Below are 27,543 nucleotides of genomic sequence, written 5' to 3'. Positions count from 1 at the left end.
CCATGGATGGTGATGGTGATGTTCTCTGCGGTTTTCACCTCCCTCTGTAAAGCCTTACGATTGAGGGCGGTGCAGCTGCCGTACCAGGCCGTGATGCAGCGAGTCAGGATACTCTCTATGGTGCACCTGTAGAAGGTTCCATGTTGAACCTCCTCAGCCTGCGGAGGAAGAAGAGCCGCTGTCGAGCTAAGCACACCAAGCTTATGATAGAAAGATAAGTAGTACATGTTGAAGTGTGAACACATATATATTGTGATATTGATTTTGGTAGGCTTTTAGTAAATATTATGAATATAGTTTGACTGAGCCATATAAAGCCATATACACCTTTAAATTACATTCGCAAGTAATCCTGAAATGTGTAATAAATGAAATCAATGTCTTCATTAAATACTGTTTAAAGTTCATGCATAGTTTGATCTTTGTAATGTAATTACATTTTAAAGTACATATCTTATTGATGGTTATGCCAACATAATTGTATTTTGTTTTCATATCTCATGTTTGATACCATGAACTTTTAACAATTAACAAAAAAGTGTGTAAGCCTGTATTATTTTTATGACAATTTCAAGTGAGTAAAAACAATGTTTATGTTCATGAAGCTGCACATTCAGTGTCTTGTGCTGAAGAAAGCTTTAGCAGATGATCTGCTGAGTAAATCCCAGAAACCGGCCAAATCTTAAACGCAAACCGAAATAACACAAAAGCTTTTATTGGTTTGATGGTGTGGTAGTCAAGCAGCTTCATGATACAAGCAGCTAATGTAAAGGTGAGCTAACAATACTAACATCTTAATGATCTGCCCAGGATTTCTTTAAATCACATGACACGTCATAGTGTTGATATTATAGATTTATTTGTATTTCCATCGTTTTTGTCAAGTCACTGCTTTTTATTATAAAACATAAACAACTTCATAAATACACAATTAAAACAATTAACTGTAACCATGAATCTGTAACACAAGTGACGTATAAATCAGCTTTATCACAATGAAAAGATATATCAGAGCTTCAGTCAAATCAGGAAGATGTTATAATTTGGACTGCAGAGATGTAGTTATGTAGCTTCCAAATCAACCTGCTATGTATTAAAGGAACATTTTACCAATCGTTTACCTTGCTTCACATGTTACTCCTAGTTCTGGGCCATTATCTTAAGCACAGTATGGATCAACAGATGCCGCCAGTGGCTTATCTTACATGAGTAGATGGTTGACAAACCACAGAGGGTTTGGCTGTTTTACTTGTTCTCTTTTGTCCTCTCTGATAAGACAAAACTCAGCAACAGGTTTGTTGGCTGGGTAATGACAGAGCCAACTCAAAGCTTTTCCTCCCTTGCTACCCAGCATTTGTATCATTAGTTTCCAGTGTTGCTGCTGGATTCTGTTGCAGACATTGGTTCAGTTGGTAGCTTGACCTTTTATTCAAAAAGTCTTACAGTCGGAATGAGTTGCAGAGTATTCAACTGTGTGGAAACAAATGCTGTTTTCTACACGGGCAGTGATGTGCTACAGGAATATATTTATTGTTGTCACAACATTTTTAAGTGGCAAGTGTATTTTCTAAAGACATTGTGACTGTATTTTACTAGTATAAGCAATGTAAATGGTGTTCACATATTTGACAGGCATTCGAACCCACCAAGCAACATCCCTAACTTCAGTGTTGATCAAAGAGTAAGCCGTAACTGCAAAGTGGTATTAATCTTAATAACTGCTCAAAATATTGTGCACAAACAAATTCACAAATTGTTTGTAGATTTGTGGATTTTCTAGACATCCGCATTATTGAAGACAAAATGTTCCTTTAAGAATGCAATAATCAGACACTCCTTTAAGGCTTCTGAGCTGAACATTGCAGCTGTGTACTTCATTCATCATGGCTAAGGTGCTGAAGTGTTAAGAGTAAGGCATCAATACTCTGGTTTTGGCTGTACTCAGTTAAGGGAGCAAGGGAGGTTCTGGTAGTGGATTAGATTCTGTAGCCCAATTCTAAATCAACCTCCATTTATAAAAAAAATATGAAACAGATGCAAATAAAATATGAAAGTCTTGCTTTAAGGGGTATTATTTATTTGTACCCTATGTTTTCAGAGTTGAGGAGATGGTTGATTTGGAATTGAGTACAGAATAATAACTACTGCCAGTTACAGGCAGCATTAGCTGGCTTCAGCATGATTGGATGCCCGTTTCTCAGCTGCTGCCTTGTGGATCCTCAGGGTTGGACGGTAGAGCAGAGACACCTTGATTTAACCTGCGGATGTCTGCTCTTCTGCGCTGGCTCTCCTGTTGCTCCGTGTACTGACTCAGCAGGGCCCCCACCTGATCCTGGTCATTAAAAGGACAGGGATCGAAACTAGAGTGCAACCACGATCGGTACTGGGGACAAGAGGACAAAGACAAAGAAGTAACTGAGTAAATGTCCATGTGTTAAGATCAAATGACATCTTACAAATACCGAGCTGACAATACAGTTTATGCATATTTGTAGTGGCTTCGACAGGCACAAGAAATGTACTCTGTCTCCTCAGCTTACTTCCTCACCTTAATCTACACAAACAACACAAACATCCAAGGAGATCTTTGACGAGTGGTACCTCATTCAGACATACAGTGTCTTCAAACAGCGAGTCCAATCTGAAATTGTATATATTCTTTGCTTCATGTCTGGCATATTTTTGCATTGAAGTCTCATATATTTTCTTTCATAAGCACTGAATTAACCTGATCAGATTTTCATTTCTACATCAGTTTTCTTAAAAAAAAGACACCAAGATCAAAGTAACTGTATTTCTCTAGTTTTGGTTATTCATGTAACATTACATTAGGCAACACCGTTGCATATCGTTTATACTTAGAACCTTGCCAGTTTTGTGAGCATGAACTCTGTCCAAAAACCCTTAATACAGTGAACGAAACGCAAAAAAAACGTTTATTTGAAATACGGAACTACTCACAATATACTATATTTTCATGTTGGCATGTCTTAATCTTGCCAGAAACATATTAGATGACTTCAACCGTAGAGCAAAAACTATTTCATTAAACTCCCTTCATGAAACTGAGTGCCATTTGCCTTTTCAGTTTGTTTTAAGGGTTCAAAAAGTGTATTGGTCGCTTGGTCTGATCAGAAGTTCAAAGATCACTTCCGACTTCCGATGGTTTAGTTAGAGAGGATTTTTTTTTAAAGATGCTTGAGCAGTATAATTATTTTGTACAGTTAAAGACGATTTGAGATGTATTTTCACTAGAAGTCAGACTTAGTTTGTATTAATTGATGCAGTCTTCTTTTACAGTAAAGAGTTTCAATGCTGGTTGAAAGCAAATGGTTAAAAAATAAAATAGGAATTGAAATTTAACAAATAATGTTTAGGAAATTATTTGTATTTGTGCAATACCATAATATTTAAAAAATACAATGAAGTGAAAGTCACTGAGGGTAAAACAATCATCTCCATAAATGTAGTATTCTCTTCAACTCAAAAACCTCAACCAGTATAGCACTGACAAATGAATCATTAAAGGCACAGTATTAAGATTAGCATCAGTAAGCACACTGATATCAGCCACAATATAACGCTAACTTCAATTGTGTCATCTTGAAAATGAAAATGAGTTTGTTATCAACTGCAAAGTCTTTTTCAAGTCTTCAACATCTGAATCCTTGATACAATCAGGTAGCGCGCCCAAAAGGTGGAATTTGTTCTGTTAGAGCTCGAGACATAACCTCAAAATTAGACAAAAGGTGGATTTGAGATGGGTAGTTAACTGGGAAGTCTCACAGGGCACACAGCTATTTGAAGATGGTATTTATCCTTCCTTTAGGTCTAGAAATGGGTAACTCTGGCCTTAAAGTCATCTTTAATTATTTAATTGGCATTTGTATACTCCATTCAGGACTTTTCAGCATAGGATGGACTACAATATCAAACTTTTTTTATTTGTATTACATTTGCAGGATACAGGATTGGCAGTGAATGTTTTTACATCTGATAACTACATTCTTAAGGATTCCTTCATTTTTATGTGAGGCATATGTGGGAAAAACACAAATACAAAAATCCCATTTCCTCTTAAATCCTCGAAATCAGTGCAAGATCTACAAACAATGATCTTTTTTTCAGTCATGTTGTGTTGCAAGATGCTGACAGTAACACTAGACACGTGATGAGCAGTACTAAGCTAATGCAATCCAAGCAAACCCCCTGCAGTTCCCCTTCTCTAGCCAATGGTCCGTGCCACTGTAATGGAATTACAAACAACGTGCCTCCAAGCAACTAAAATGCTGCAAAATGTTAAAGGCTGTGAACACCTACCTACAGTGTGTTAATATTTAACACATACTGCCAATGGTATGAGTCTACAGACAAAATGGCTCAAGATGAAATGCTCCAAACCAGAAAGTTTGAATTATGTACTATAAGTAGCTTTTATCCTCACAGTGAAAGTAGAAATGGGACTAAATGCCGCACCCATCACAAAGAATAAGTCCACTGTAAACATCCCCTTTAAATTGTGTGCTTTAAAAAATGGACAAAACACAAAATATAATACAGGTGAGAAGTCACAGTTTGCAGTAAAGGTCAAAACCCCTTTACACCGAGGAGGATTAGAACAGCTTGCTCCACGTTCTGATGTTAATATTAAGAATAAATGAGTTTTTTTTTAGAAACACCATTCAATTATTTATATGAACCTTGTTGAAAGTAAGATTCACAAATCTCTGTTCTACTATAAAGTGCAAGAAGTCCTCCAGAACCTCTTGACAAAAAGAGATTAACAAAAATGGGGGCGACTTTTGAGCCACTTTAAACGAGAATATTATATTATTTGTTTATTTGATGCTCTGTGCTGCTGTTAAATCTCTGGCTGTAGCTGAGAATCTCATGAATATACAAAAATAAAATAAAACAATACATATATCAACACAACATCATGTTCAATGACAAGAGAACAACAGTAAACACTTGATATGTTAACATCAGCATTCATTTGAGTGCAAAGGATGTATGGGTTTCCAATCTATATCTAAGTTATTTTGAGTTTCTAACAACAGCACGTAACACAATGATCTTTGAAAATGGAAAACTATATTAATTTGTAAACATACTCTGGCTTCATCAATGCCAACTGTAAAAGGGTCTGGGTGTCTTTGTGTTTTGTACGTGTCTTCATCATGTCAGTGTGTGTACCTCTGAGACTTGTGTTGTCTGGTACTGCTGCAGCTGTTCCTGGAAGCCACAGTTTGGGCCGACAAAGGATCGAACCGCCTTCACTGCAGACAGACACTCCTCCCAGCTGAAGGGGGTGACAGTCATCAGGTAGGCCACCACCATGGTCGTGCTGCGGGACACACCTGCGAGGCTGCAGCAGAGCACACGGCTCAGTCACAGTCACTAAGCAACTGCTTTTCTAACCATATTGCCACTGGTCAAAGGTTCAAAACAGAACAGCTACTAAATTGTTTTACTTTGGATTGTTTTTGGTTATGTCCTTTGAGAAATACTACAAGCCAGCATCACTAGTGGACATGATGTGTCTTGAAGTCTTTACAACTTTAAAAATAAAAACCTACCAGTGAACGAGACAAGATCCACCACTCAGGCGACATTCATGGATGAAGCTGATGCACTCTTTAAAATGCTGTGATCTGGAAAATAAAAAGCAAACAAACTATAAAACTCATAAATAGCAACAATTCTGTTTGTCGTTAGCAGTACACAAAAGAGAAACTGACATTTTGAATGAAAAACAACTTTAGTACTATTGCTCATTAAATCAGGGAACTGGCTTGGTTTTGCTAAGGTAGAGCAGGGTTGTAAAGCTAAAAATAGATTACACAGTATAGGATATGAGAAAGGACACCTTGAACTGAAACTCCTGCGTTGAGGCCCTGACATGCAGTATGTTGCTGAAAACTGTGATGATATGATACTGTTCTGATTTTGACAGAAACTGCAGGTAAATCTCAAACATAGTGAGGAGTCCCAGAATGGGGCTGTTTTAAGCTTAATTTTCACGTATGAAATGACAGGGAGTGGTGATTTTTATTTCAAGGACTCCAGCTTGTCATGTGAGACAGAGGTTAGGTCTGCTCAAACTGAGAGTCTGTGGTAGACCAGAGCACAGACAGTAGGGACAAACAAGGGAAGTAACTGGCCCTGTTTTTGTCCATCTGCAAATTTACATCAGGTCCCAGCTTTATTCATTCTGTCCCTACGAATGATCAAGTGAGTCAATGAAATAGCAATTTAAGTCCTGTTATATGGTAGAACACTCGTGATTGGGTGCTTTTCAAACAAGATATGAGTCTATGTTGAAATACAAATGGACACGAAGCACCCCAATGTGGTGCAACTGCTTCTCAGATATCCCACTTGTTCACTGTCAGTAAACACTGATGGTCTTTTACATTTCAAGAAGTGCATGGCTGATAGCAGCGCCTCCTGAGGAGCAGATGCTGGTTACTCAATAGCAGACAGAATAACAGACTGGGGTTAAAATAGATTGACTACTTTTTTCCTCCTTTCCGAGATCCAAACTCCTCTTAAAATCATGTCTGCTCAGCATTTAGTTCTGTCTTCCTAGCACAGTGGTTTCCGGCCGTCTTGTTTAATATGCAGAAAATTAACTTGTGACAAAGATTTGAGGTTTTAACGAGTTCAATCTTCAGAAAAATACAGACATAATTGTTGAGCTGCTGTATATATGAAATGCAAACATTGTTTGTGCAATTCTTTGCTACGGGGAAATTGGATATTATTACAACACAATATGCATAGGAAATAATTGCAAAACAAATGAAGAAAAAAGCAAAACCATAGTGGAGACGCCGACTCCTCGCACAAATGCACATTTCCTTTTTGGAAATACTTGATGCAAATGAGTTCACACCTGTTCATTAAAACCATAGCTTTTGGTCATGAGATGTTCACAAAGAAGGGGAATCCCTGGCCGTCCACAAACGGGTACATGTGCATGTTAGCAACTATATAAATCAACATCAAAGGCCTTTTCAATTAAATACTTGTATTAATTCAGAGGGCTATTATATCCCCACACCGGGTTTCAATTCAACATTAACCTCGATAACATCGACAGGAATGGTCACCAAGTTGGCTTTTATGTTGCAATTAGCAGTTACTGACATTTAACCTTTATTAGGCCACGCGTCATCCAGTGAATGTTTGCAAATCAAAGAGATATATGTTCCTGAGGCCCTGACGAAGTTTGTGACTTTGGTTGAAATTACATTTTGTAAGATGTTCCTTGTTCTGAAAAGGGTCTTTGGAGGGCTGTCATTTTATTTATCTTCTTCATTTTTTTCTTTCTTGTGGTAAGTGATGCAGCCAATTGATACAATAACTGTAATGCATGAATATACATATGAATCGAAATCGTGAAATCTGTTCAAAAGTACAGGCACAACAGCTTATAGGAAGTTAAAGTTTTTGCAGACAGCTTCAAACTGCGACAGGCCACAGAGGCTCCCTTGCTGGTGGTGAGCATGGCGGTGCGTCAGTTGGCCTCTCCCCCCCCCACCAGTCAGACCAGTGATTGTGACAGAGGGGGTTTATTAAAGCCTTGGGTGGTCGAGGCCAACAGCCAGATGTCACTAAGGTTTCCTTCCTCTGTTGCCTGAGGGAAGGACACTTGATTGCGACACTGGAGGTCAGACACCTCCAACCCAGCCCAATCAGCAACATCCAACCAAACCTCAATTCTCATTAAGTTGCATTTTACCCAGCGCTGTTTTCTTTCTCACAAAGTAAAGCAAGTTCCTCTTCAAACCCGGACAACGCAATGACTGTCCAACTCAGACCAACAGGGTTAAATCTGCTAATCCGATAAAAAAAAAAAAAAAAATGGATTGGCAATTGAATCAGGAAATTAGAATTGAGAATTTTTAATTGAGGATTATTAATACAGGATATTAAAAGCCTTTGACACCAAGGACCAATTTCAGATTGCATTAAACTAAGCAATATGTCCCACCTCTGTCTACTATGTGGTTTGCAAGTTAATAATTCAGCCTGCATCAACCTTGCCCCTTGTGCAACACAAAAAGAGTTTCTCAGGAATATTTTTATCCATTGGAAATGTGTGCAACCCATTCTATGATTACAACATACAGCAACCCCTCACCAGCTCCAGTACTGACTGGGGTCGCAAGCAACACAAAATTAGACTTCTCTTTTTCATTGACGCCCAATGTCTAACCTCTTATTGACGCCTTTGTGCCTTCAGCCCATCTCAAGCATGAAGTCAAAATAATGTAACAAAATCAACAGAAATGCAATGACTAATGCATTGTGTTAGCCACTGCTGCAGGGGTGGAGGGACAGCGCATGCTCTTTCAACACCAAGTCTGCCTCCGGCCCATTGGACGCACAGTTCCCTGTCTCTGCTCTCCTTTTATATATCTCTATCTCACAGAAACAAACAGACGTAGAAACACCAAAAATAAAAATATTTTAGCGCTCATGTTTCTTTAGAAACCGTACATAAGGAACGTCATTGTGAAGGGTTTCTTTTATTTAAAGTAGCTAAAAGTCACAAGATGAATATAGGATTTGTATCAACTAAGAGATACTGGTCACTTTTCCCTCTACTGTGTTGTCTAAATGTGCGCTTAATTCACTTTCCACAATCACATTTCCTTCCCTTCTTGTAATGTAATCGTGATTTAATTGTTGTTGTTTATTTATTGTTCCCATAGTTTTCCATCACTATTGAATTAATATTATTTTTAATATATAAATGTTGTGTTCACAGTTCCCTATGAAATTGTGTATTTTAATATTATTCAGGTGGAGGCTTTGAATAGGCCCAGTGGATTTGTGCCTCTTCCTGCACTGTATATTATTTGTTTTCTGTTATGTTTGTGTATTGTGCATTTCTAAATTGTGCCAAACAACAAACTAAACTAGGCAATTTCCAATAGTAAATGTCTTTAAACTTTTATTTTTAATGACTGATTTTAAATGCCATTAACTTAATGTCTTTCATTTTTTGTAAAGCACTTTGAATTGCCTTGTGTTGAAAAGTGCTATATAAATAAACTTGCCTTGCCTAAACTATGAACAGGAATCATGTAATTACATTTGTTTTCCAAACTGTCAAAAGATTTCATATAATATTAAAACGGTTTGCATTAGGCTGTCACACCCAGGGACCGAAATCTGGAGGGTAATGTGTTGAAATAATACTTCATGACTCATCAAAGGTTCACAAAGTTAACGACTTTTAAAATATGGGGTATGTGTGTGCGTGTGCGTGTGTGTGTGTGTGTGTGTGTGTGTTTGCATACACACATTTTTACTCACAGGTTCTGGTTGGAAGCATCAGCAGCTTGAATACAAAGGTAAGTCTTGTCCTGTTAAAAATACATGAAAAACTGTTACATGTAAAAATGCACCAGTACGTTCACAGGTAGGTCCTTCAGGTGATCTCCTGCATTTTCTGTCTCATGTAAGCCCAAGAATGTGTGCTCTATGTCTGGAGCCCAAAACATTTTTTACTTAGATTACATGTGTAGTATCAGTCTCAGCGCATTACTTTGAATAATGTGGACTTTACCTTCCCTTAATTAAGAATCTACACTTTCAGTCATTTCTAATTCCACAAGATTAAAATAGCTTCATATCAACTCTATATATAGTTTCTAAGATGAATACCTTTTGTTTATACATGCACACAGCACCCCACATTTGAACTCTCAGGGACATAACTCTCTTGCTCCATCTATAACTCATCACCACCCCCAGCTGGTTGACAGGACACATCACACTATTACATGCAAAGTCATACCGTACAAATAGTTTGAACCATCCAACATGGATTTTCCACTAACCTCAAACACGGGTTTAGCATTGTTGTATACAGAGAGGATGTGGGTGATTCCATTATTAGCCAGACTTTCTCTGTTTTCAGCATCTGGGACAAAAAGATTGAGGAAAATATTTCACTATAATGTCATTGAATTTCAAACCAAACATAACAACAATGTCATAATGTAAGCTGTTGCAAAGGCAGCTCTGTCGGCCGTTTACTGCTTAAAAACGTTCGGTACAGTGAGGCCTGTGGTCACTTGTTCCTGTCAGTTGAGCTAATTTTAGTCTTTATGCTTATGCCATCATGGGAAGCCACCATCACAACAGCTAAAGTTAGCAAGCTGTGAATGGCACATTAGCTGGGAAGGGGTTGTTCCAGGCCAGGGACATGCTTATTAATAACTGATGATTCTTATTTTATGTGAAGGAACAACTTTTTTTTTGTCATCAAGACATTTGAATTAATCTGAAATCTATGTTTGTCAAGAGAACTTCCTGACAAAAAAAATCTAATTTTGCTAGTTACAACTTTGTGTTAAACTGTATGTAAGCAGAGCACTTACATTTGAAACTATCCAGTAAAAATTTACAAATTAAAAAATCTTGATCCATATTGTTTTAAGGAATACTGCGCAAAGATATATGTTTGGTAAAAAAAGTGTTGCGATACTCTACAGTAGCCTCCGACCCCACTGTGTATGTATCAGATTTACAAACATCAAATAAAGTTACCTGATGTTTGTCTTACCTCTTATATTCCCGAGGTAGAGTCCATCAACAACCTGTGAAGCAAAAGTCAGAGACATGTTGCATTCAGGTTAGATATTTTTTACAGTCCAGCTTCAAAATCTTCACTCAACTTTCCCAGGGTTGAGCCAGATTGGATTTAAGGCTTAAGGCTTAAAGACCAAGCAGCAGGAAGAACAGCCATACAAGGCCTGAAGCAACGATGCATGATTATCTGGACGAAGTGATGAGTGGCAAGCCGCCACTGAGTGTTGCTGTACCACGTAGCAGTACCATGGAGCACCAGGGGTCTAAAGATAATAAAGGGCTGGATATCCTAAAATGTGTGACTTACTCACCCTGCACAGTTTGGTGCCAATTAAAAATGGAAATACATATGATATTGATACAAAGTTATCACGTTCTATTGAATATCAAAAACACAAGACATCAATTACATGTTTCATGACTTCTCATCATCATTTGACAAGTAATTTGTTATGTCAACGTATCAAAAAGGGTAAATCATAAGCCAACCTGAAATCAAGAAGAACAATGTTGCAAGAATCTATTGATTTGAAATAAGTACAATATGAATGGTCAGAGGGACAGAGGTCAGGCCCAGTTGCAGCATCTCTGCATGGATTAATAAGTGCCTTGCATTGGGGCACTTCAGATGGTTGGAAGGAGGAGCCAGAAACGAATGTAGCAACAATCTGAGTGTTCAGTACAATCATTTGCCTCTGCATCTTATGATTGCATTACAAATCTAGAAAAAAAAATCAGATCTTAGCTAAGAGGAAGTCTTGGTTTATGCTGTTTACACATTATTGAAACATTTAAAAACCGATCTATCTGCACCCAATATCCTAAATGCATTCTATCTAATGTCACGTTACTTATTAAATAGTTTGACCAATTACAGAAAAGGTAGGCACGCATTTTCCTCAGCTGTGCTGAGTTTACCATTAAGAAGCCCATGACTACTACAACATGCATTATAAATAGCCAAAGCCTACCTTATTCATTCCATTTCCCATGTTGACTCCGAATCGGTCTTCGATGAGCTAACACTTTAATATATAGATCTGCTACGATATGTTAACAAGGACTTTGAATCCAAATCGCGAAGCTGGACTGAGTGACTTCAACTCATAACACAGTGCACATCCTTCGCTTCCGCCGCTACGTTTGTCTTTTATTCCACAACATTATTAAATGGCACTAACGTGTTTAACACAGTAGCCTTGTATTTGTATTACAGCCTTAACCTCATTTTAGATCCAACAATAGTTCCGTCATTCTGTACCGTCTTCCGGATTGTTTTTGACGTGAAACAACTGCAGCTGCGGGTTCATCCGGTAAGTGACATCACAGCCTGTTTCACCTTCAACAGTGTGGGATTTAGAAGTGCAGATCATGAGGAAGACATACATCCTATGACGTAGCAATTTTGTAACACCGACTGGGGAAAATTATGGAGGTGACGTAGTTTATTCTTTAAATGGGCAAACACGGAATCCCACGTGTAATTCCTAAACACCTACCTATATTCTTGTTTTGAGAGCATGATGATAAACATGACAAACTATTCCACAGTTTGATGAAAGCATTCGACAATAGCCACTAAAAATTGTAACCCAATTGTACAGCGTCAACAGGTAATGAGGGTGTTTCTAACCTACGGTTCTTTGCATGCATGTAAAAGTTCACCACCCAAGGGCGTAGGTTTTGTTTCAGAAACAAATGCATTTGTTTTCCTGCATGGTTACACTTAATCGATATAACAATAACACGTTATGATTGATTTTATACACACTTAACTAATGTTACCATTAGCCTCAGGTGACTACATGGTAAAATGTGTTGTCAAGGTTTTAAATTCATTACAGAGGGAAAGGCTCTCCAGTGTAACCTACCTGATTTTTTAAGACAGAAGTCAGAGAGTAACCAATAAGAATACAAAATGTTTATGACACACTGGAATTTCATTCAAAATGACAAATGTCAATTACTTTTTAATTTAGCTAATGACTGACACATACTAGCATAACTGATTGTCATCTCACTAGAACCTTTTAAAGCGATTAAGAGCTTATTAACTCAACCAAACTAATAAAATGGGGAGAGTCCTTTGCTATTCCATTTTTATATGAAAGAGCAATTTAATATAGAAGCATTATTTACACAGGAGGTACAGAGTGAAGACAAATTAGAAGTTTTATCAGTTTAACATTTTTATTCTTTCTTCTATAATACACAACGACCTTAAGAGGAAGAAGTCTTCCACAACGAACAGACAGAGGTAAATTGGACAATTGATAGATAAAGAAATAAATGTATTATTGTATCTTTATGTTGGTATGCTATTATTTTCCAGTATGTGATTTGGTCCTCTGGTCTATTACTTTTTCCACTGCTTGTTTTCTGAGTCCCATTTGGCTGCTAAGCCCTCCACTGGGTTCATTCTCATGTCCAACATCCTTTGCAGCTCCTTTGCTTTCCACTCGGGATCAAAAGTGTGTGGGACGGGTCCATACACTGCAAAGAGACCATACGTGTCAAGTAATGCAGAGTGTTAACCTTAATTGCATAGCACGCACATACAATTAAACAACATAATTGCTTTTCTGTTTTCATCGATGACATTAGGAAAACAAAGGATTCATTATTTAAAATCTTGAATGTGCAGACACATCACTGCATTACAATTGTTGGCATACATACCATACTTTCTCTGCCACACCACAATCAGGCCAGTAAAGCCCACTACGAAGAGCACCCCACCAATCACAGATTTCCACTCTGCCGTCGCCTCGCCCATCTCAGCAAAGCTCTGCTTGAAGCTGATGCGGTACACTGAACATTGAGAAACACAAAACCTAGATGATGACAATTGTAATAAATAAAAAGTGACTTGACCGTTGATAGTATTCGCTGATAACAAAATCAGTTTAACCAATAGCAATGAAAGAAGCAGCTCCTTAAAAAAAGAAAAGAGCTGCAGTGCAATTTAGTCTTACATCCAACCTTCTCCTCGTTGGAGAGTGCAGCCCAGGACCCCTGCTCCTTCTCCTTCAGGGATGCCTGCTCAGCACTCAGGTCCTGCACATAGCAGATATCTGGGAGGGGGTTCTCCCGCCGGTCAAAGTAGGCAGGGAGAGTGTAGGCCTCTATCTTAGCCACACCTGAAGGAAATGAAAAAGAATGACTCATCAAATAAGTTTCCATAACATTGAATGACTTCAAACCTGCCAACCTTTTTGTAAGACTGTGCTGTTAAACGCACAAATTACAGAAAGCAAAGTGTAGATTTAAAAAAAAAAAAAAGGTATATGCAATTATCTAATTGATGCATGTAAAATAATATATCAATTCCTGCATATATCCATCTGTAATACTTGAACGATTGCCCGTCCAGCTGACAGTACAAGAAACTATGAAGTTACTAGCACTTCAGGCAAACACTTTTATGGTGGCTGTAAAATATGTTTACAAGGTTTGATCTGAATTAAGTGCGCAGCCAGATGTACATAGCTATGGTGTCAGATAGTAGATGAGAGTATAGATAAAGGCTCACCAGCCAGAACCGCATTACAGGATTTATATTGTGTTGTGGGTGAAAATGCTTTCTTGTTGTTCAAAAAAACGACTGATTTGCACACAGAAATAAAAAAACGTTCTGGTCCTTGAGATCACTGCTTACATTTTGTTCTTTAGAAAAACATGCCTTTCTGCATTGTTATTCAAATGTGTTCATAGAGGTCCAAGTCATTAAAAGAAAATGACATAGGGAACAAACCTAATCTAAGGTCATTGCTCCAAAAATAGAAAACACTTCAGGTCATTTCATGTTACACTTACCATGTCCTCCACGCACACATACGGATGTGGAAATGGCACGTTTGCCAAGAAGGCGAAGGGCTCTGGTGGCCAGCATTCTGTGGGAAAGATCATATGAAAGACATTAGCAAACATACAATAAAACTCATCCTCCTCAAAATCCGTGTGATCTTTTATCAATGGTTTTAAAATATTCTGTCAAATTATCCTGTTTCTTCTGGGCAACACTTATACGATATCAAAATTATAAATATGAATGTTAATCTGCACTTTGCAGGTGTTAGGATACTTCAGAAACTATTGTTTTGTAGCTAATCTAAACTATATTACGAAGTCCAGCTATTGGCGTTTCATTTAAATAATTGGAAGTGACGTGGCTAAAATAAACAACATTAACAAAGAATGTAAACCGAAATACAAAAACCCCTTAATTGTTGTTGAGTGTGTGTATCCAAACCAAAGGTTTCGGTTTCCTTTAACCGTCAAGCAGGATATAGGTATTTTTTTGTGTTTCTCTTATTATCCTAAGATACTGTTATGTTTGGCTGTGAATACGTTTGTCTGTGAAAAAGAAATATGAAGGACAGACCATCTATTTCTATTTATTTTTTTAGAAAGGGGCAGGTAATATACGATGTCATCTCCCTGCTCCTTTTCGCTCAATGGTGTGTTTATAGAGACATATTTTGTTAACAATTATTATACATTAAGTTTTGCATTCCATGAACGGAACAATAAAAAATGAAATGAAATGAAAAAGGTTAGCTGACGTTAGTCCGGAAAGCTAAGCTGTTCTTAGCTTTAGCTGCAAACACAAGGTCATAACGCTAGCAACGGATAATCGATAATAATGGAAATAAGTAATTAAAGCTAATACTGTACATTTCAACATTTAACCGCTTATATATATAATCCTGTAGCTGACCACAGTTCTATCTTACCTTAGTTTGAGCATCACCAGCATTTACAAACAAAGATGCCATAAGCTTACGAAAGCTAGCCCTTCAGTTAGCAGGTCCTAGCTCCGATCCCCTCTGACAAAGTCACTCGTACACAATTGATTATTGCGGTTAAAATTGCCCAGTTATCTTGGGAAAATACCTACACCTAGAATACAGTGAATGCTACAATGTATTTAAATGGTAAGATGTGATGTTTTTCGATATATGTTGAAAAAAAAAATACGACCTGCTGTCTCTTCCTTGATCACGTCCGCCGGTGGGCTAAAAGGAAGTATGATTGTGACAGCCGGAAAGACGTAAGCCAAGCGTTCATGAGCAGGTGAGACAAGGCCAGTTTTTCTTTCTTTCTATTCTTTCTTTATTTTCTGTAATATTTTCATTACTTTACATGTCTACCCCTGATTTCAACTTCTTTATATACAAAATATATGAGGTTCATATATGTTCTTGAATAAATAAAAAAAGGCCAGTTTTACGTCATATCCATTCTGATTTACGGCACCACCGGTGCTGCAGAAACGAGTGGACGGTGGCAGTGAGATTAGCTCTTATGGCTATATTTCCTGACAGTGACTAATTCGTTTAGGAAAAAAAAGACAATTGTGATTTTTGCTACTTGTAAAGCTTACACGTTGGTGTCAGAAAGCATAGCGGTAACAATATATTCTGACTGTAAGGTGAGTGCTGAGGTAGATATCTACTTTTTCTAGCTAGCAGGCAGCAGTCGCTCATCGTGTAGCCACTCAAGTTCCCTCAGGGTCTGTTTATTTTTTGTACCGGTTTTTCCGTTTTTTTAAAGAAAATGCCTATTCAACTGACCAGCCAGGCTTACTGTAAAATGCTCTTACATGCTGCCAAGTATCCTCACTTTGCCGTGAATGGATTGCTGGTGGCAGAAAAGACGAAGGAGAAAAAGAAAGAGAGCCACAGTGAACCTGTCCTGTGTGTGGACTGTGTGCCGCTGTTTCACGGCTCTCTGGCTCTGGCCCCCATGCTAGAAGTAGCTTTAACGCTGGTAAGTCACATTATAGAGGTATACATTCAACTATATTTATTCCTAATTTATTGTTTTTCCAATTTCTATGCTCCTGTTAAATAATGTTTATACCTCCTTACAGTATTCATATTGTAACAAGTAAATGCATTCAGTTTATTTATAGTCATGTATACATATGTGTTATACTTGCCCTTTCTGATGTTTTGCACTTCTGGTTAGATATAAACTACATTTCGTTGTCTCAGTACTTGCACTAGAGAATAAAGTTCTAATCTAATCTTAACTTCACAAGCTACATCTATCAAATGTATTTCGGCTGATTCTGCAACTAAATAATTTACCAATCTGGGATCAATACAGTATATCACTGCATCTCTTTGGACTGACTACATTTTCACAAAATATTTACATAACATTTTTCATAGCATGAATATTGTTATTGTGGATATAATGAGTAACTGGTTAAAGGCACATACTAGATGAGCTAGATTGCTAGAACATACTGTTCAGAGAATCCCTTATAAAAGACAAAATATACCATATTACTGCTCTAAATGACATGTTGTTTTACCTATGTATCCCTTATAAAGTAGACAATACAGGCTTAATTACATGTCTAGTTTTTTATTTTATTGAAAATAAATGTGTTCTGATCTCTACTGTCCTTTCTTTACATGTTGCCTCCATGACTCCTGCTACTTTTTTAGATTGATACTTGGTGTAAAGAAAATAAATACATCATCGCTGGATATTATCAAGCCAATGAACGCACAAAGGATTCAAGGTACAGAAAACAAATGCACACCCGCTGCTAAACAACCAGCTATGAACTGTGTATCAAGCTTATTTGGACTTTAATGCATTAAATTGTTGGTCCTTTCTCTTGCAGACCTAACCAATTTGCAGAAAAAGTGGCTGCAAGGATCTCTGAAAACTTCCATGAAGCGGCAATTGTTATGGTAAAAATTATTGATTTCAGTTGCTGTTGATGGAATCTGTAAATGCTTAAAGGTAGGGTAGGTAAGTTTGAGAAACCGGCTCGAGATACACTTTTTGTTATATTCCAGCATGGAATGCTCTTAACATCCCGATAGCAATGAATATTTTAAGTGCTTTGACAATAAATACATAAAAAAATGTCATCTGTGGAAGCCGTAGTACTGTAAAAAGCACGACCAATCAAACTGGATGGCCTACCTGCCTGTCAGCCTTCCATCTGTGCACAAACTTATCTCGTGCCCTCATTGGTCATGTGCGCGTTCGTGTGTGTTGGAGGAGGGGCTCTGTAAGGAAGTGGCAGATTTTCTCCGGTTGTGTATTTTCAAATTCTAGCGCACTCGAGCTGGTTTCTCCAAAATGACCTACCCCACCTTTAATATAAAAGTTTTTTAGATTTATGCTTGAACAATACATTCCTCTAATTTTATAGTCTCTTATTCTAACTCACATAGAAACCATTTTTACATCGCAAAATAAAAGAAACACACCACAGGATTGTTTTTTGATAGCTTCATTTAATAGCTTTTACTAGGACAAGAGTTCAATGCGGAACACATATAGTGATAAAAATTATTTTCTAAAGCTTATTCTTCTGTATTTCACCTTTCATATATATATTAGATACCAAATATATCTTCACATTTCAAGCTTTCTAAAGATGATGATGATGATGATGATGATGATGATGATGATGATGATGATGATGATGATGATTGTGTCATGGCAGTATCTTCCATCCTTTGTCCATCGTCATGTTGTTCTTTCCATCCCTCCTGCATATGTTGCATAATACTATTTTTTTATTAAACANGAAAATGAAGCGATATACACAGCTGTATTATCTTAATGTTGGCACCAATTACAGTATTTCACATTTAAATAAACAAATTAATAAGACATTTTGTCTGAAACCAAGTGAAATCAAGCACCTGCAGGAACTATTGATTACAGGCAACCCGATGTTGAATTTACTGTACTTCAGATTATATTACATTGGTGAGATTTTAACCACATATCTTCACACATTTTAATTCCATGTCCATTGCCCTCCCACACATATACCCGTGGATATTTCTACTGGATACTCATTTCATGTCAGGCGCCCATGTCCCGCAACTACTTGAAACGAACTACGTCCCTGGGATTGCTTTAAAAGGTTATCATGGAATGCACAAACACGCACGTGGACATTTCCACAATGTGGCGCGTTTCCTAGGATTCCCACACGGGCTTATTTTGCAATTATTCTCCTCCTTGCTGTTGGTATGTGTGTAGATTTACGTTATTTATATGTAATGCATCTTTCACAACAAAAAATGCCTTCAGGATAAGAATAAACTGAATATGCCATCTTTCACATTTTGTGTTGGATTTCCGAATCTGAGCCTTTGGGTAACCAAAGTCGGCATGCTCACACAAAAACACTCAAGCATAAAATGCTTTTGTACCGCGTGTTCGGACGATGCAAGTAGTGATGGGATTTAATGGTCTCTTTGAAGGGAGCCGGATCTTATGGCTCCGTTCCTTTCAAAAGAGCCGTTTCAAAAGAGTCCGTTCAAAAGAAGCCGTTTTTTTATTAAGGGGGCGGGTACGTTTAGGTATATCTGCGAAATAATTCACCAGGTAATGATTGACTTATTGCCAGACCTAATGTTCAAAAATCTGCCATTGTAAAACATGACAAAGTAGTGGCGCCCATATTCATGTCAGTGAATGTATTTTGAATGTAGCCTCCAGCATCCCAACTGGCGTTTTTCGCGTTTGGCTATTTTTCCATCCGAAAAACACGTTGTCTACCTGTCCTGTACCACTTGTTATGATCTCTCTCTCTCTCTCGCGTATCCGGTTAAGACCCCACCCAATCTCACTCCTCGTGCTGAAACCTGGTGTTCACTCTCTGTCACTAAACGGTTGTTTGGAGCTCGCCCCCCCCGTGAGCCCAGTGGTGCTCTGATTGGTCAAGCGACGTGCAACTGCTCGCGAGGAGCTGCTGCGAGGAAGCAGACAGGGTTTCCGTGTCTCGAAGATTAGATACAGTCAGGTAGGTGCGGGTCTTCACAGGAATACGTTTTTGGGAACAAATCAAGCATTTTTAAAAGGCTAGTGATTTTTGGCAGGCAGTGAGTTGCGGACAAACGATTGAACGATAACAAGAACGGCTCTCACCAAGTACTGACTCGGTTTCCCCTCGTTTCATATCAAAGAGCCGTTCAAAAAGAATCGGCTCGTTCGCCGTACCATCACTAGATGCCAAGACATTTGAAAACAACACAGTCCTCCAACTCATACGACCAAATGGGTCGATTTGTTCAAACCATTACGACCAAATATGTTGTGTTGTTCAAGCGCTTTAATACGTCCTATAATCATGTTTTTTAAAAGTTTTCGGGTCCTCTGTGCTTCCGGTTGAATGCAAACGAATACTCTGTAAAATCCTAAATTGTATTAATGATAGGTATTCGAAGTGATTTGAGGTTTCGTAGGAGAAACGTGTGTATATGCGGCAAGCTTCCATGTAAGTAGCTTAGCGGGTTGAAAACAGTATTTCGGTCTCGACGTTTTCATAAATAAAACCGATGATCAAATGATTTAACAGTGATATCTGCAGTACCTCATCCAACTAAAAAACATCAGTTTATCCTTGTTAATTATAACAACAATTAATTGGTTTAAATTGTGTACAATGCTTTGGTGTTTCTTTTTCGATTCTGAGAGAACACATTTCTTTTTTCAGAGGTTTTTAATAGGCTAAGACATCGAACTACACTCATACATCCTGGATGTTTTTTAGCCGCAATGCACGTCGGGATATGGTTGTTTATGTGATATGAAATCGGAAAACATTTAAAACAAAATAAAATAATACTTTATTCCGAGGTGTTCTTGCTTTTCTCTTTGGAAGTCATACATACGGCATTGTAATTACACGGTATCGGCTGCATTACATATTACACATTTTCCTGTAGTTCTCTATTTATAGAGCCCTGATGAGAAGACTTCTGGACAAACTGGAAGAAATGCCGCCAAAACTGAATACGTGACGTGGATCATAAATATATCAGCAATTAAACAACATCTTCCATTTCTTTTAACACAATACGTCTCCTTGCTGTATTTACCCTAATTCGGCTGACTTTTATATTTGATCCAATTGGTAGATTATATTTACACCATAACGGTGCACAGCTGATAGAAAGGGACTTGTAGTTTTTAAAGATATTACTGATTTTCTGAACTACCTTTCCAACTATTCCACAATTTAGGATTTTCCAGAGAGGGTTATATTATTTGTGAATAAACGACCCTCCGGAGCGTTTGCAATCGACGGGAGCATGTTGTTTCTTACACGACCACTAGAGGTGCTACACTTTAAAACGTGACTGGGTCGTATTTAGCTGCTGAACAATCGACCTATATGGTCGTTTTTTGTAGGAGGACAGGCTGTTTGAAAATGTCTCCATGGGCTCTTGAAAATGCTAATCAGTGCTCTTCAACATTTTCAAAAATATGAATAAAAATCATGAAAATAATCATGAAATTAGCTGACTATTAAAATAATCATTAGTTGCAGCCGGTAAGCTCTGTACTTAAAGGTGGGCTAGGCAATTTTGGAGAAACAAGCTCAAGTGCGCTAGAATTTGAAAATACACAGCCGGAAAAAATCTGCCACTTCCTCACAGAGCCCCTCCTCCAACACACACAAACGCATACATGAGCAATGAGGGCACGAGATAAGTTTGTGCACAGATGGAAGGCTGACAGGCAGGTAGGCCATCCAGTTATTTTAGCCGGGCCGGCTAAAATGATTGGTCGTGCTTTTTACAGTACTACGGCTTCCACAGATGACATTTGTTTATGTATTTATTGTCAACGCATTTCATATATTCATTGCTATCGGGATGTTAAGAGCATTCCATGGAATATAACAAAAAGTGTTTCTGAAATAAATGACATACCCCACCTTTAAGTCCTCTCTCCTTTTAGGGCATTTCCATTATGATTTCACTTGTGAAAGTGTGACGTGTGTCCAGGATCCAGTGCTGTGGGGGCCGGCACTCTGCCTGATGAGCTGCACCTGGGTCGGGAAGCCTTCACGAAGAGAGCCAACCGGATTCGTGTTCTCACTCTTATTCCTCTGGGCACTCTCTCCGTGCCAGCCTCGGGGGACCTGTTGCTGGTTTCGGCCATTTAATTGTTTATTATCAATAAAGGAATGTTGTATTGTCAAACCTCGTCTCGACTCCCCGGTTTATGTTATAGCCCCAGAGCCGGGCTGTAACATTGCTATGACAACCTGTGTAGCCCATGTATTGATTCCACCCGATAAGTGCTACAATTAAAAACAACAGGAAAACGTATGAAGCAGTGTTCTTCTCTCCACAACAGTCATTAAAAGTCGGGTAAAAATAAACAGCATCCCACCATGCCTGGTTAGTGTTGCCTGGCTGCTATGTGTGTTTTTTATAAGTATGTGGTCGCGTTCTTGTCACTTTGCTCAGCGCTACTGCCTGTTATAACTCTCCTCTCTTCTCCCTACTCGCCATGAATTGTTATTGATCAGGTTATTCTCGCCCCAGCCGCAGATGTAAGCCTGACGTGTTCGTTTTCCTGGGCCAAGAGCCAGCCCCGCTGCGGTGGAAACAGGAAGAACTTGTCCTGGCCCTGGTCTGCTTTGGTGTGAAAGGGGTAATTGAGCTCAAGATGTTAACATGCTCAAGAGCTGAGGGAAACTGCAGCACTGGGGGTAATTCTCAGTGGGTTTGCTACTACGATTATATGTAGCCATTTGATAAATAATTGATATAATAACTTTGATTAGTGTAGCTTTAATTAAAGCCCTATCAATGTTTTATGACTCGATCAATTCGATCAATTTTTTCAACCTTCGCTTTGACAGGGTACAACAACACAGAATGGATAAAAAACAAAGTAAAGGCGTTTTGTGAGCACTCAACTCACAGAGCACACTGAATCCATAAGCAGAAATGCATATCTATGCTTTGGACGTCAAGCTAACTCAAGCTGTTTGAACTTCAATCTTCATTTATAGTCTGCTAGTGTTTCTCTGCTCACATGGTAATCTCCGCTCCAGCAAGATCCCTCTGAAAGTAAACCAATTTTCTCCTGTGCAACTCTGCCTCCCCTGTTTCACTTCCCCCTCTCTCCACTCTCTTTTCGTCCAAATCTCTCTTTGCCACTGTCTGTGTTTACTCGTTCCCTATCCATTGCCTCCTCTGTGTTTCTATTGATGGATCAGAAAGTTCAGGTTCTCAGTCCACAGAATGCCAAATAATGTGTAAGCTGCCCCACCACAGACTCAACGCCCCTTTGGAAAAACATAATCAATGTATGCTGTCTGTTTCTGACTCACCTATATGTAATGAGATTTAATCCGACCTATGCGGTTCTGTTCACTTGCTACCTTTCTGTAAACGGCTCAAAGATGTGCCTGAACTCAGAATAAAGCCTGTCCGAGAGAAAATATACATTTATATAAATCACATTTTCAAAAGTCAGTTATCAGTCACTATACACTTATGTAGGTGCATAAATGTAGCGCTGCGTTCACTCAATCCTTTAAACCCATTCCAGGCAGTTATTAGGTTTGCAATATTGGGTATACATTTTAAAGAGAGATCGTTAGAGGTTCAGTTGAAGGAGGATACTCTCTTGTTAGTACTTGAGCTTAAGCATTTTGATTAAATAATTTAACTGAGTGGAAACCATGAGTGCACATTAATTGTTACATCTCACAAGTCCTTTAAAATCTGAATATTGTGGAGTCTGTCTTCTGTTATGTTGTTGTCACCGGAGGCACACTTTTTATTTGCTTTTCTGAGATGTGCATGCTGCGCTGTCCTATAGGTGTTCCAAAGTAATTTGTCTACAAGGTTGGAAGTATTCTTGTCATTCTGTTTCCACAAGATGCTTATTTCTGTTCTCTTTTTTATATAATGATTTTTTCTATTGATTTGTATATGAGTTACTGTACCTTGTTTCAACTGATTGGTGTGTGTGCTTATTTGGGGCTTCAAATAAACAACACCTACTTACTGTTTAATAGACCTCAGCCCTATTTTTATCACCAGCAAAATCCAAGGAACACACATTTTTTTCTTTTGTAAATCTAAAGCCTGACTGCATTACTTTTTTCCATCTGGTTTTCTTTAGATATATACACTTGTATCTCATTCACAGTTTTATTGGGCAAATTGACTTTCTAAATGTGAACCCAACAGCACATAGACATGTGTTTAAAGGTCCCCTATTATACTGTTTTTCATCAATATATTATATTTCTCAGATATATACAAAACATGTCTCCGAAGTGTTTTGCTCGAAATATCAAACAGACCATTGTAGCATCCCATAATCCCCTCTGTTTCAGCCCTGTTTCAAAAGTGCTGATTCTCTGTCAGTTACTTTAGATGAAAATAAGGTGCCACTCCTAACGCCTAAGATGATTGGTTAAAAAAACCACAATGATGCTCAAGGAGCAGATTCAGGTGATAAGGTGTGTGTGTGTGTGTGTGTGTGTGTGTGTGTGTGTGTGTGTGTGTGTGTGTGTGTGTGGGTGTGGGGGGGGTTACCTTGGTTGGTGATTGGCTAATGGTTACCAGTGTTGGGACTAACGCGTTACTTTAACGCAACTACTTTTTGCGGTAACTAATAGCGTTACTAGTTACCTATTCCCATTAAGTAACGCCGTTATAGTTACTGTTATTTAATGGGTGCGTTACTGCGTTACATTATGTGATGGAACTGAACCGAATCTCCCTGCGGATGTAATTTACAGGCGAATACAGCGATGTCCTCTCACAGCACCTTGGAAAAGTGAAAGTAACCAGAGAGGAGTGATGATTGGTTAACGCGGGGTAACATTTCAGGGTAAGCCAATCAGAGACAGAGTTGGGCGGGTCTTGCCTTATGGGGAAAATACACACACACAAACACTTGCTAATGCTAACACAACACACACACACACACACACACGGCAACGCTCACCACCAGCACACACACACACAATGGCAGATGCAAGTATCAGCGAGAGCAGCAGCGCATTTGCAACTTGGAAATATAACCACTATTTTCAATTTGTGGGGATAAAGGACGCAGAAAATATTACGGTAAAATGTAAACTGTGCAGGACAGAAAGCATTGCCCATATCGAAAAACAGCAATGCCAATCTCCTGAAGCACCTAAGTAATGTACATTGGGCTATAAAACTAGTCGCCAAAGACCCCACCGCCTCAACCACCGGCAGNCACCACATGCTTTGAAAATTCAGGAAGTCAGTAGTTAAAGGTGGGCTAGGCAATTTTGGGGAAACAAGCTCAAGTGCGCTAGAATTTGAAAATACACAACCGGAGTTGTGTATTTTCAAATTCTAGCGCACTTGAGCTTGTTTCCCCAAAATTGCCTAGCCCACCTTTAACTACTGACTTCCTGAATTTTCAAAGCATGTGGTGCATTTTTGTTTAACACATGTCTTCTTCCAGGCAGCCACTGGTTTTAAGTTGATATGGTGTGTATATATATATCGTATCGATTTAAAAATGGACTCGCAGATCTGAAATATTAGAGATTTTTATATGTTTTTACCTAAAACACACTTGTTTGGTTCTGTAAAGATATACCGAACAGGTCTGAAGGGCTCTAACTTCCTTGTAATTTTCTGTTTTTTTCCTTCAGCTGGACACCAGTAGATTAACAATGAGCTGTTTTGAGCCCATTGTGCTTATCTACGACCATCATGAACACAAGTGGAAAAGCAGAGAAGTAACTTAGTGAGTGTCTCTCTGTTTACATTTGTTTGAATGAAACTGTAGTGTTTATGCATCCTTAACCACAGCTTCTGGCATTCAGGCTCTACTGTGTTATCTCACTAAATAGCAAACATGTACATTGTCTAGAAATGTTTAGGGTGTTAATTGCCTAAATGATGATTTTGTCTTCCAGTGACTGTTTTGAGGACTGGAACGAAGCACAGAAGATCACGTCTTCTCTGTTGGAGGGCAGATCCTACGAGAACTTGATTGACTTTGACAATCACTTGGATGATCTGAGGAACGACTGGACCAACCCTGTGATCAACAAGGCTGTCCTGGATCTGTGCTAAGAGAATCAGTCCGCAGCACCTTGGACATGCAGACAAATATTGCTGCCGTTACAGCATGCATGATGCTACCTATTGTGTAGCGCAGGAGTACAAAAATGCTGGAAACATGGTCTTTGTTCCATTAAAAGCCCCTCGTACTGAGAGGACCTTGCAGAGCACTGACCGGTACGGCCCAAATCTCTCAAGGCCAAGCGCCATATGTGCACTGTTGGCCTGCGTCCACATTCACAAGGTGATACCGTTGTGATGAAGGCCATTTTGTTTTTTTCTGCAATGGTTTGTGTTTATTCATAGTTGTGTGCAAGTTAAATTCTAAATTATTTGATACATTTTTCTTCTTAAATTGTAAAACCAATAGCCATATAGAGATCAAGTCTTAAATTATTAAAACATTATTAGTAAAAATGTAAGGAGATGATTGTACTACTGAGATATGATAGATGCTGTGTTATTAAATGTTTAGTTTATTTTTAACCCTGGAACTTCATTCACACAGAAATATGGTCTGAAGAAGTTTGGGGTTGTTTATTTAAGATGATTAATAAATAAATGAATATAAAGATGAACTGAAAAGACAGGATTTAAAAAAGTGATGTCTTTTCTGACTGTGTGTCTATTACCAACTTGAGTCATTCTCTGGATCCACCAGCAATATTAATGTGATGATTAACTCCAAAGGTTTGACTTTTAAATTATTCAATCTTCCACAAATACTTTCTGTGTCCTTTTCTTGTCGCTGGTGCTCTTCAGAATGTCATTCTGGATAGTGCACACATTGGATTTGGATTGTTTTCAGAAATGCAATAGGCTGGATCAGATCACAGGATTGTGTGAATGATGTTTTAGGTTGGGTATCAGTTGTAAGAATTGCATAATAGTCTTTAATACTTAACTGCCCCCTCTAAATTGTAATATATAGTAAGTAATGTAACATTTGAATACTTAATTTGAAGATATAGAACTACCTTTGTATTTGAGATAATAATTATTTAGTAAGTGCTCATAACTTAAATTATTGTGTGGATGACACATTTTCTACAATGTTTTATGAACCGAATGTAAAATTAAACAACATTTGGGAACCAAATCTTTGTCAGACTCATGTCATTTAGTAGATTATTGTCCGAGGTGTTTTTTACTGTTGCCTTTTGACTGTAAGGTTGATAAACATATTTTTTAAATCACCAGCTCCAGGGCTCTAGCTTTTTGCTAAAAGGAACTTAAGGATTTTATAAATTGCTTCAAAAAAGCATTTGGTGAGGAGTATGTTATCTGCTCAAAACCTGTATAATAAATGATTTTGTGTAGGAGGGGGTTCATTTTATTAAGGATGTGATTTTGACACTCCCTAACTGCCTATCATTTGTTAGAATTTATAAAACAAAAAATGCACCATTAGAAGTATATTTAGAAACAACTCTTCTCTGCATGGCTCCACCTTGTGGAACAACCAAACCTTTACAAAGGTGTCAGATTCACATCAATAACACTAAGTGTCAGAACAATACTTATGGTAACATTGAACATGTATTTCTTTCATTATTGTTTACGATACAAATATAGTAAGCAACATTTTAACAATCAAAGATACTTATTACAAATCTAAAATAAAAATGTTCTCTGATGTCTAAGGAAGATACTGCATAAACTAATTATTCATGTGTTGAAGTAGGCTTATTTTTCTTAAGTGCAAAAATGAGATACAGTACATGTACTAATTTAAGAGTGGACATCACTTCCCTCCAAAGTTGATACATTTGAATGCTTCAGATTCAACTGAAGGATAAGGTGTATCTATGGTTTGAAAATATTATCCTGTTTTCTTTAACTAAATAAACTACTAATAATCCTGAGTAAAACGCGTCATCACAAAGTCGATTTGATAGAAACGTAGTTTTCAAAGGACAGTATTGCTATAAACATATGATCACCATCTACGGCTATACAATCATACAATGCAACATACACACTATTGCATCATTGTAACGTAGCCTAATATTAATCAAAAAACGTCTTATAACAGTACACCACTGACTTGTTTTGTCTTTTTTTTAAGCAG

General features: G+C 38.1%; 3 protein-coding genes across 4 annotated transcripts; 1 reads left to right on the top strand and 2 right to left on the bottom strand.

Annotated features, from left to right (window-relative positions):
* Positions 1–1,264: 1,264 nt before the first annotated feature.
* dusp22a (dual specificity phosphatase 22a) lies at positions 1,265–11,966 on the bottom strand. Its single transcript, XM_010773441.1, has 7 exons — positions 11,583–11,966; positions 10,586–10,619; positions 9,858–9,940; positions 9,331–9,380; positions 5,580–5,654; positions 5,197–5,368; positions 1,265–2,383 (listed from the first exon to the last, which is right to left on the bottom strand). Exons 1-7 carry the CDS (start codon positions 11,601–11,603, stop codon positions 2,198–2,200), a joined length of 621 nt encoding a protein of 206 aa, XP_010771743.1. The 5' UTR covers positions 11,604–11,966; the 3' UTR covers positions 1,265–2,197.
* Positions 11,967–12,782: 816 nt separating this feature from the next.
* cox4i1 (cytochrome c oxidase subunit 4I1) lies at positions 12,783–15,678 on the bottom strand. Of its 2 annotated transcripts, none has more exons than XM_010773430.1 (5): positions 15,595–15,678; positions 14,428–14,504; positions 13,587–13,751; positions 13,291–13,422; positions 12,783–13,104 (listed from the first exon to the last, which is right to left on the bottom strand). In XM_010773430.1, the coding sequence occupies exons 2-5, from the start codon at positions 14,501–14,503 to the stop codon at positions 12,968–12,970; spliced, it is 510 nt and encodes a 169-aa protein (XP_010771732.1). In that variant the 5' UTR covers position 14,504; positions 15,595–15,678; the 3' UTR covers positions 12,783–12,967. The 2 variants fall into 2 exon arrangements, with proteins under 2 accessions (XP_010771732.1, XP_010771726.1); XM_010773424.1 differs by lacking the exon at positions 15,595–15,678 and adding an exon at positions 15,348–15,513.
* A 174-nt stretch (positions 15,679–15,852) lies between these two features.
* Positions 15,853–26,571, top strand: emc8 (ER membrane protein complex subunit 8). The gene is made up of 5 exons (XM_010773413.1): positions 15,853–16,383; positions 17,073–17,149; positions 17,255–17,324; positions 25,058–25,152; positions 25,325–26,571. Exons 1-5 carry the CDS (start codon positions 16,171–16,173, stop codon positions 25,482–25,484), a joined length of 615 nt encoding a protein of 204 aa, XP_010771715.1. The 5' UTR covers positions 15,853–16,170; the 3' UTR covers positions 25,485–26,571.
* The last annotated feature ends 972 nt before the right edge of the window (positions 26,572–27,543 follow it).

The sequence above is a fragment of the Notothenia coriiceps genome, unplaced genomic scaffold, assembly GCF_000735185.1.
Source record: "Notothenia coriiceps isolate Sejong01 unplaced genomic scaffold, NC01 NC01_scaffold00000339, whole genome shotgun sequence".
In the NCBI taxonomy this organism is placed as follows: Eukaryota; Metazoa; Chordata; class Actinopteri; order Perciformes; family Nototheniidae; genus Notothenia; species Notothenia coriiceps.
Note: the sequence above shows the minus strand (reverse complement) of the source record. Positions and strands in the feature narration are given on the sequence as shown.

What these genes read in the sequence shown, in the direction of transcription:
- dusp22a (XM_010773441.1), bottom strand. Translation starts at nt 11,603, where the DNA reads ATGGGAAATGGAATGAATAAG. An exon ending in CTACCTCGGGAATATAAGAG is followed by an intron (nt 9,941 to 10,585) that starts GTAAGACAAACA and finishes TTTTTGTCCCAG; the next exon opens with ATGCTGAAAACAGAGAAAGT. An exon ending in GGATCTTGTCTCGTTCACTG is followed by an intron (nt 5,369 to 5,579) that starts GTAGGTTTTTAT and finishes GCTCTGCTGCAG; the next exon opens with CCTCGCAGGTGTGTCCCGCA.
- cox4i1 (XM_010773424.1), bottom strand. Translation starts at nt 15,370, where the DNA reads ATGCTGGTGATGCTCAAACTAAG. An exon ending in ATGTGTGCGTGGAGGACATG is followed by an intron (nt 13,752 to 14,427) that starts GTAAGTGTAACA and finishes CATTTCCTTCAG; the next exon opens with GTGTGGCTAAGATAGAGGCC. An exon ending in CAACGAGGAGAAGGTTGGAT is followed by an intron (nt 13,423 to 13,586) that starts GTAAGACTAAAT and finishes CTCAATGTTCAG; the next exon opens with TGTACCGCATCAGCTTCAAG.
- emc8 (XM_010773413.1), top strand. Translation starts at nt 16,171, where the DNA reads ATGCCTATTCAACTGACCAGCCAGGCTTACTGTAAAATGCTCTTACAT. An exon ending in TAGAAGTAGCTTTAACGCTG is followed by an intron (nt 16,384 to 17,072) that starts GTAAGTCACATT and finishes CTACTTTTTTAG; the next exon opens with ATTGATACTTGGTGTAAAGA. An exon ending in GAACGCACAAAGGATTCAAG is followed by an intron (nt 17,150 to 17,254) that starts GTACAGAAAACA and finishes TTTCTCTTGCAG; the next exon opens with ACCTAACCAATTTGCAGAAA.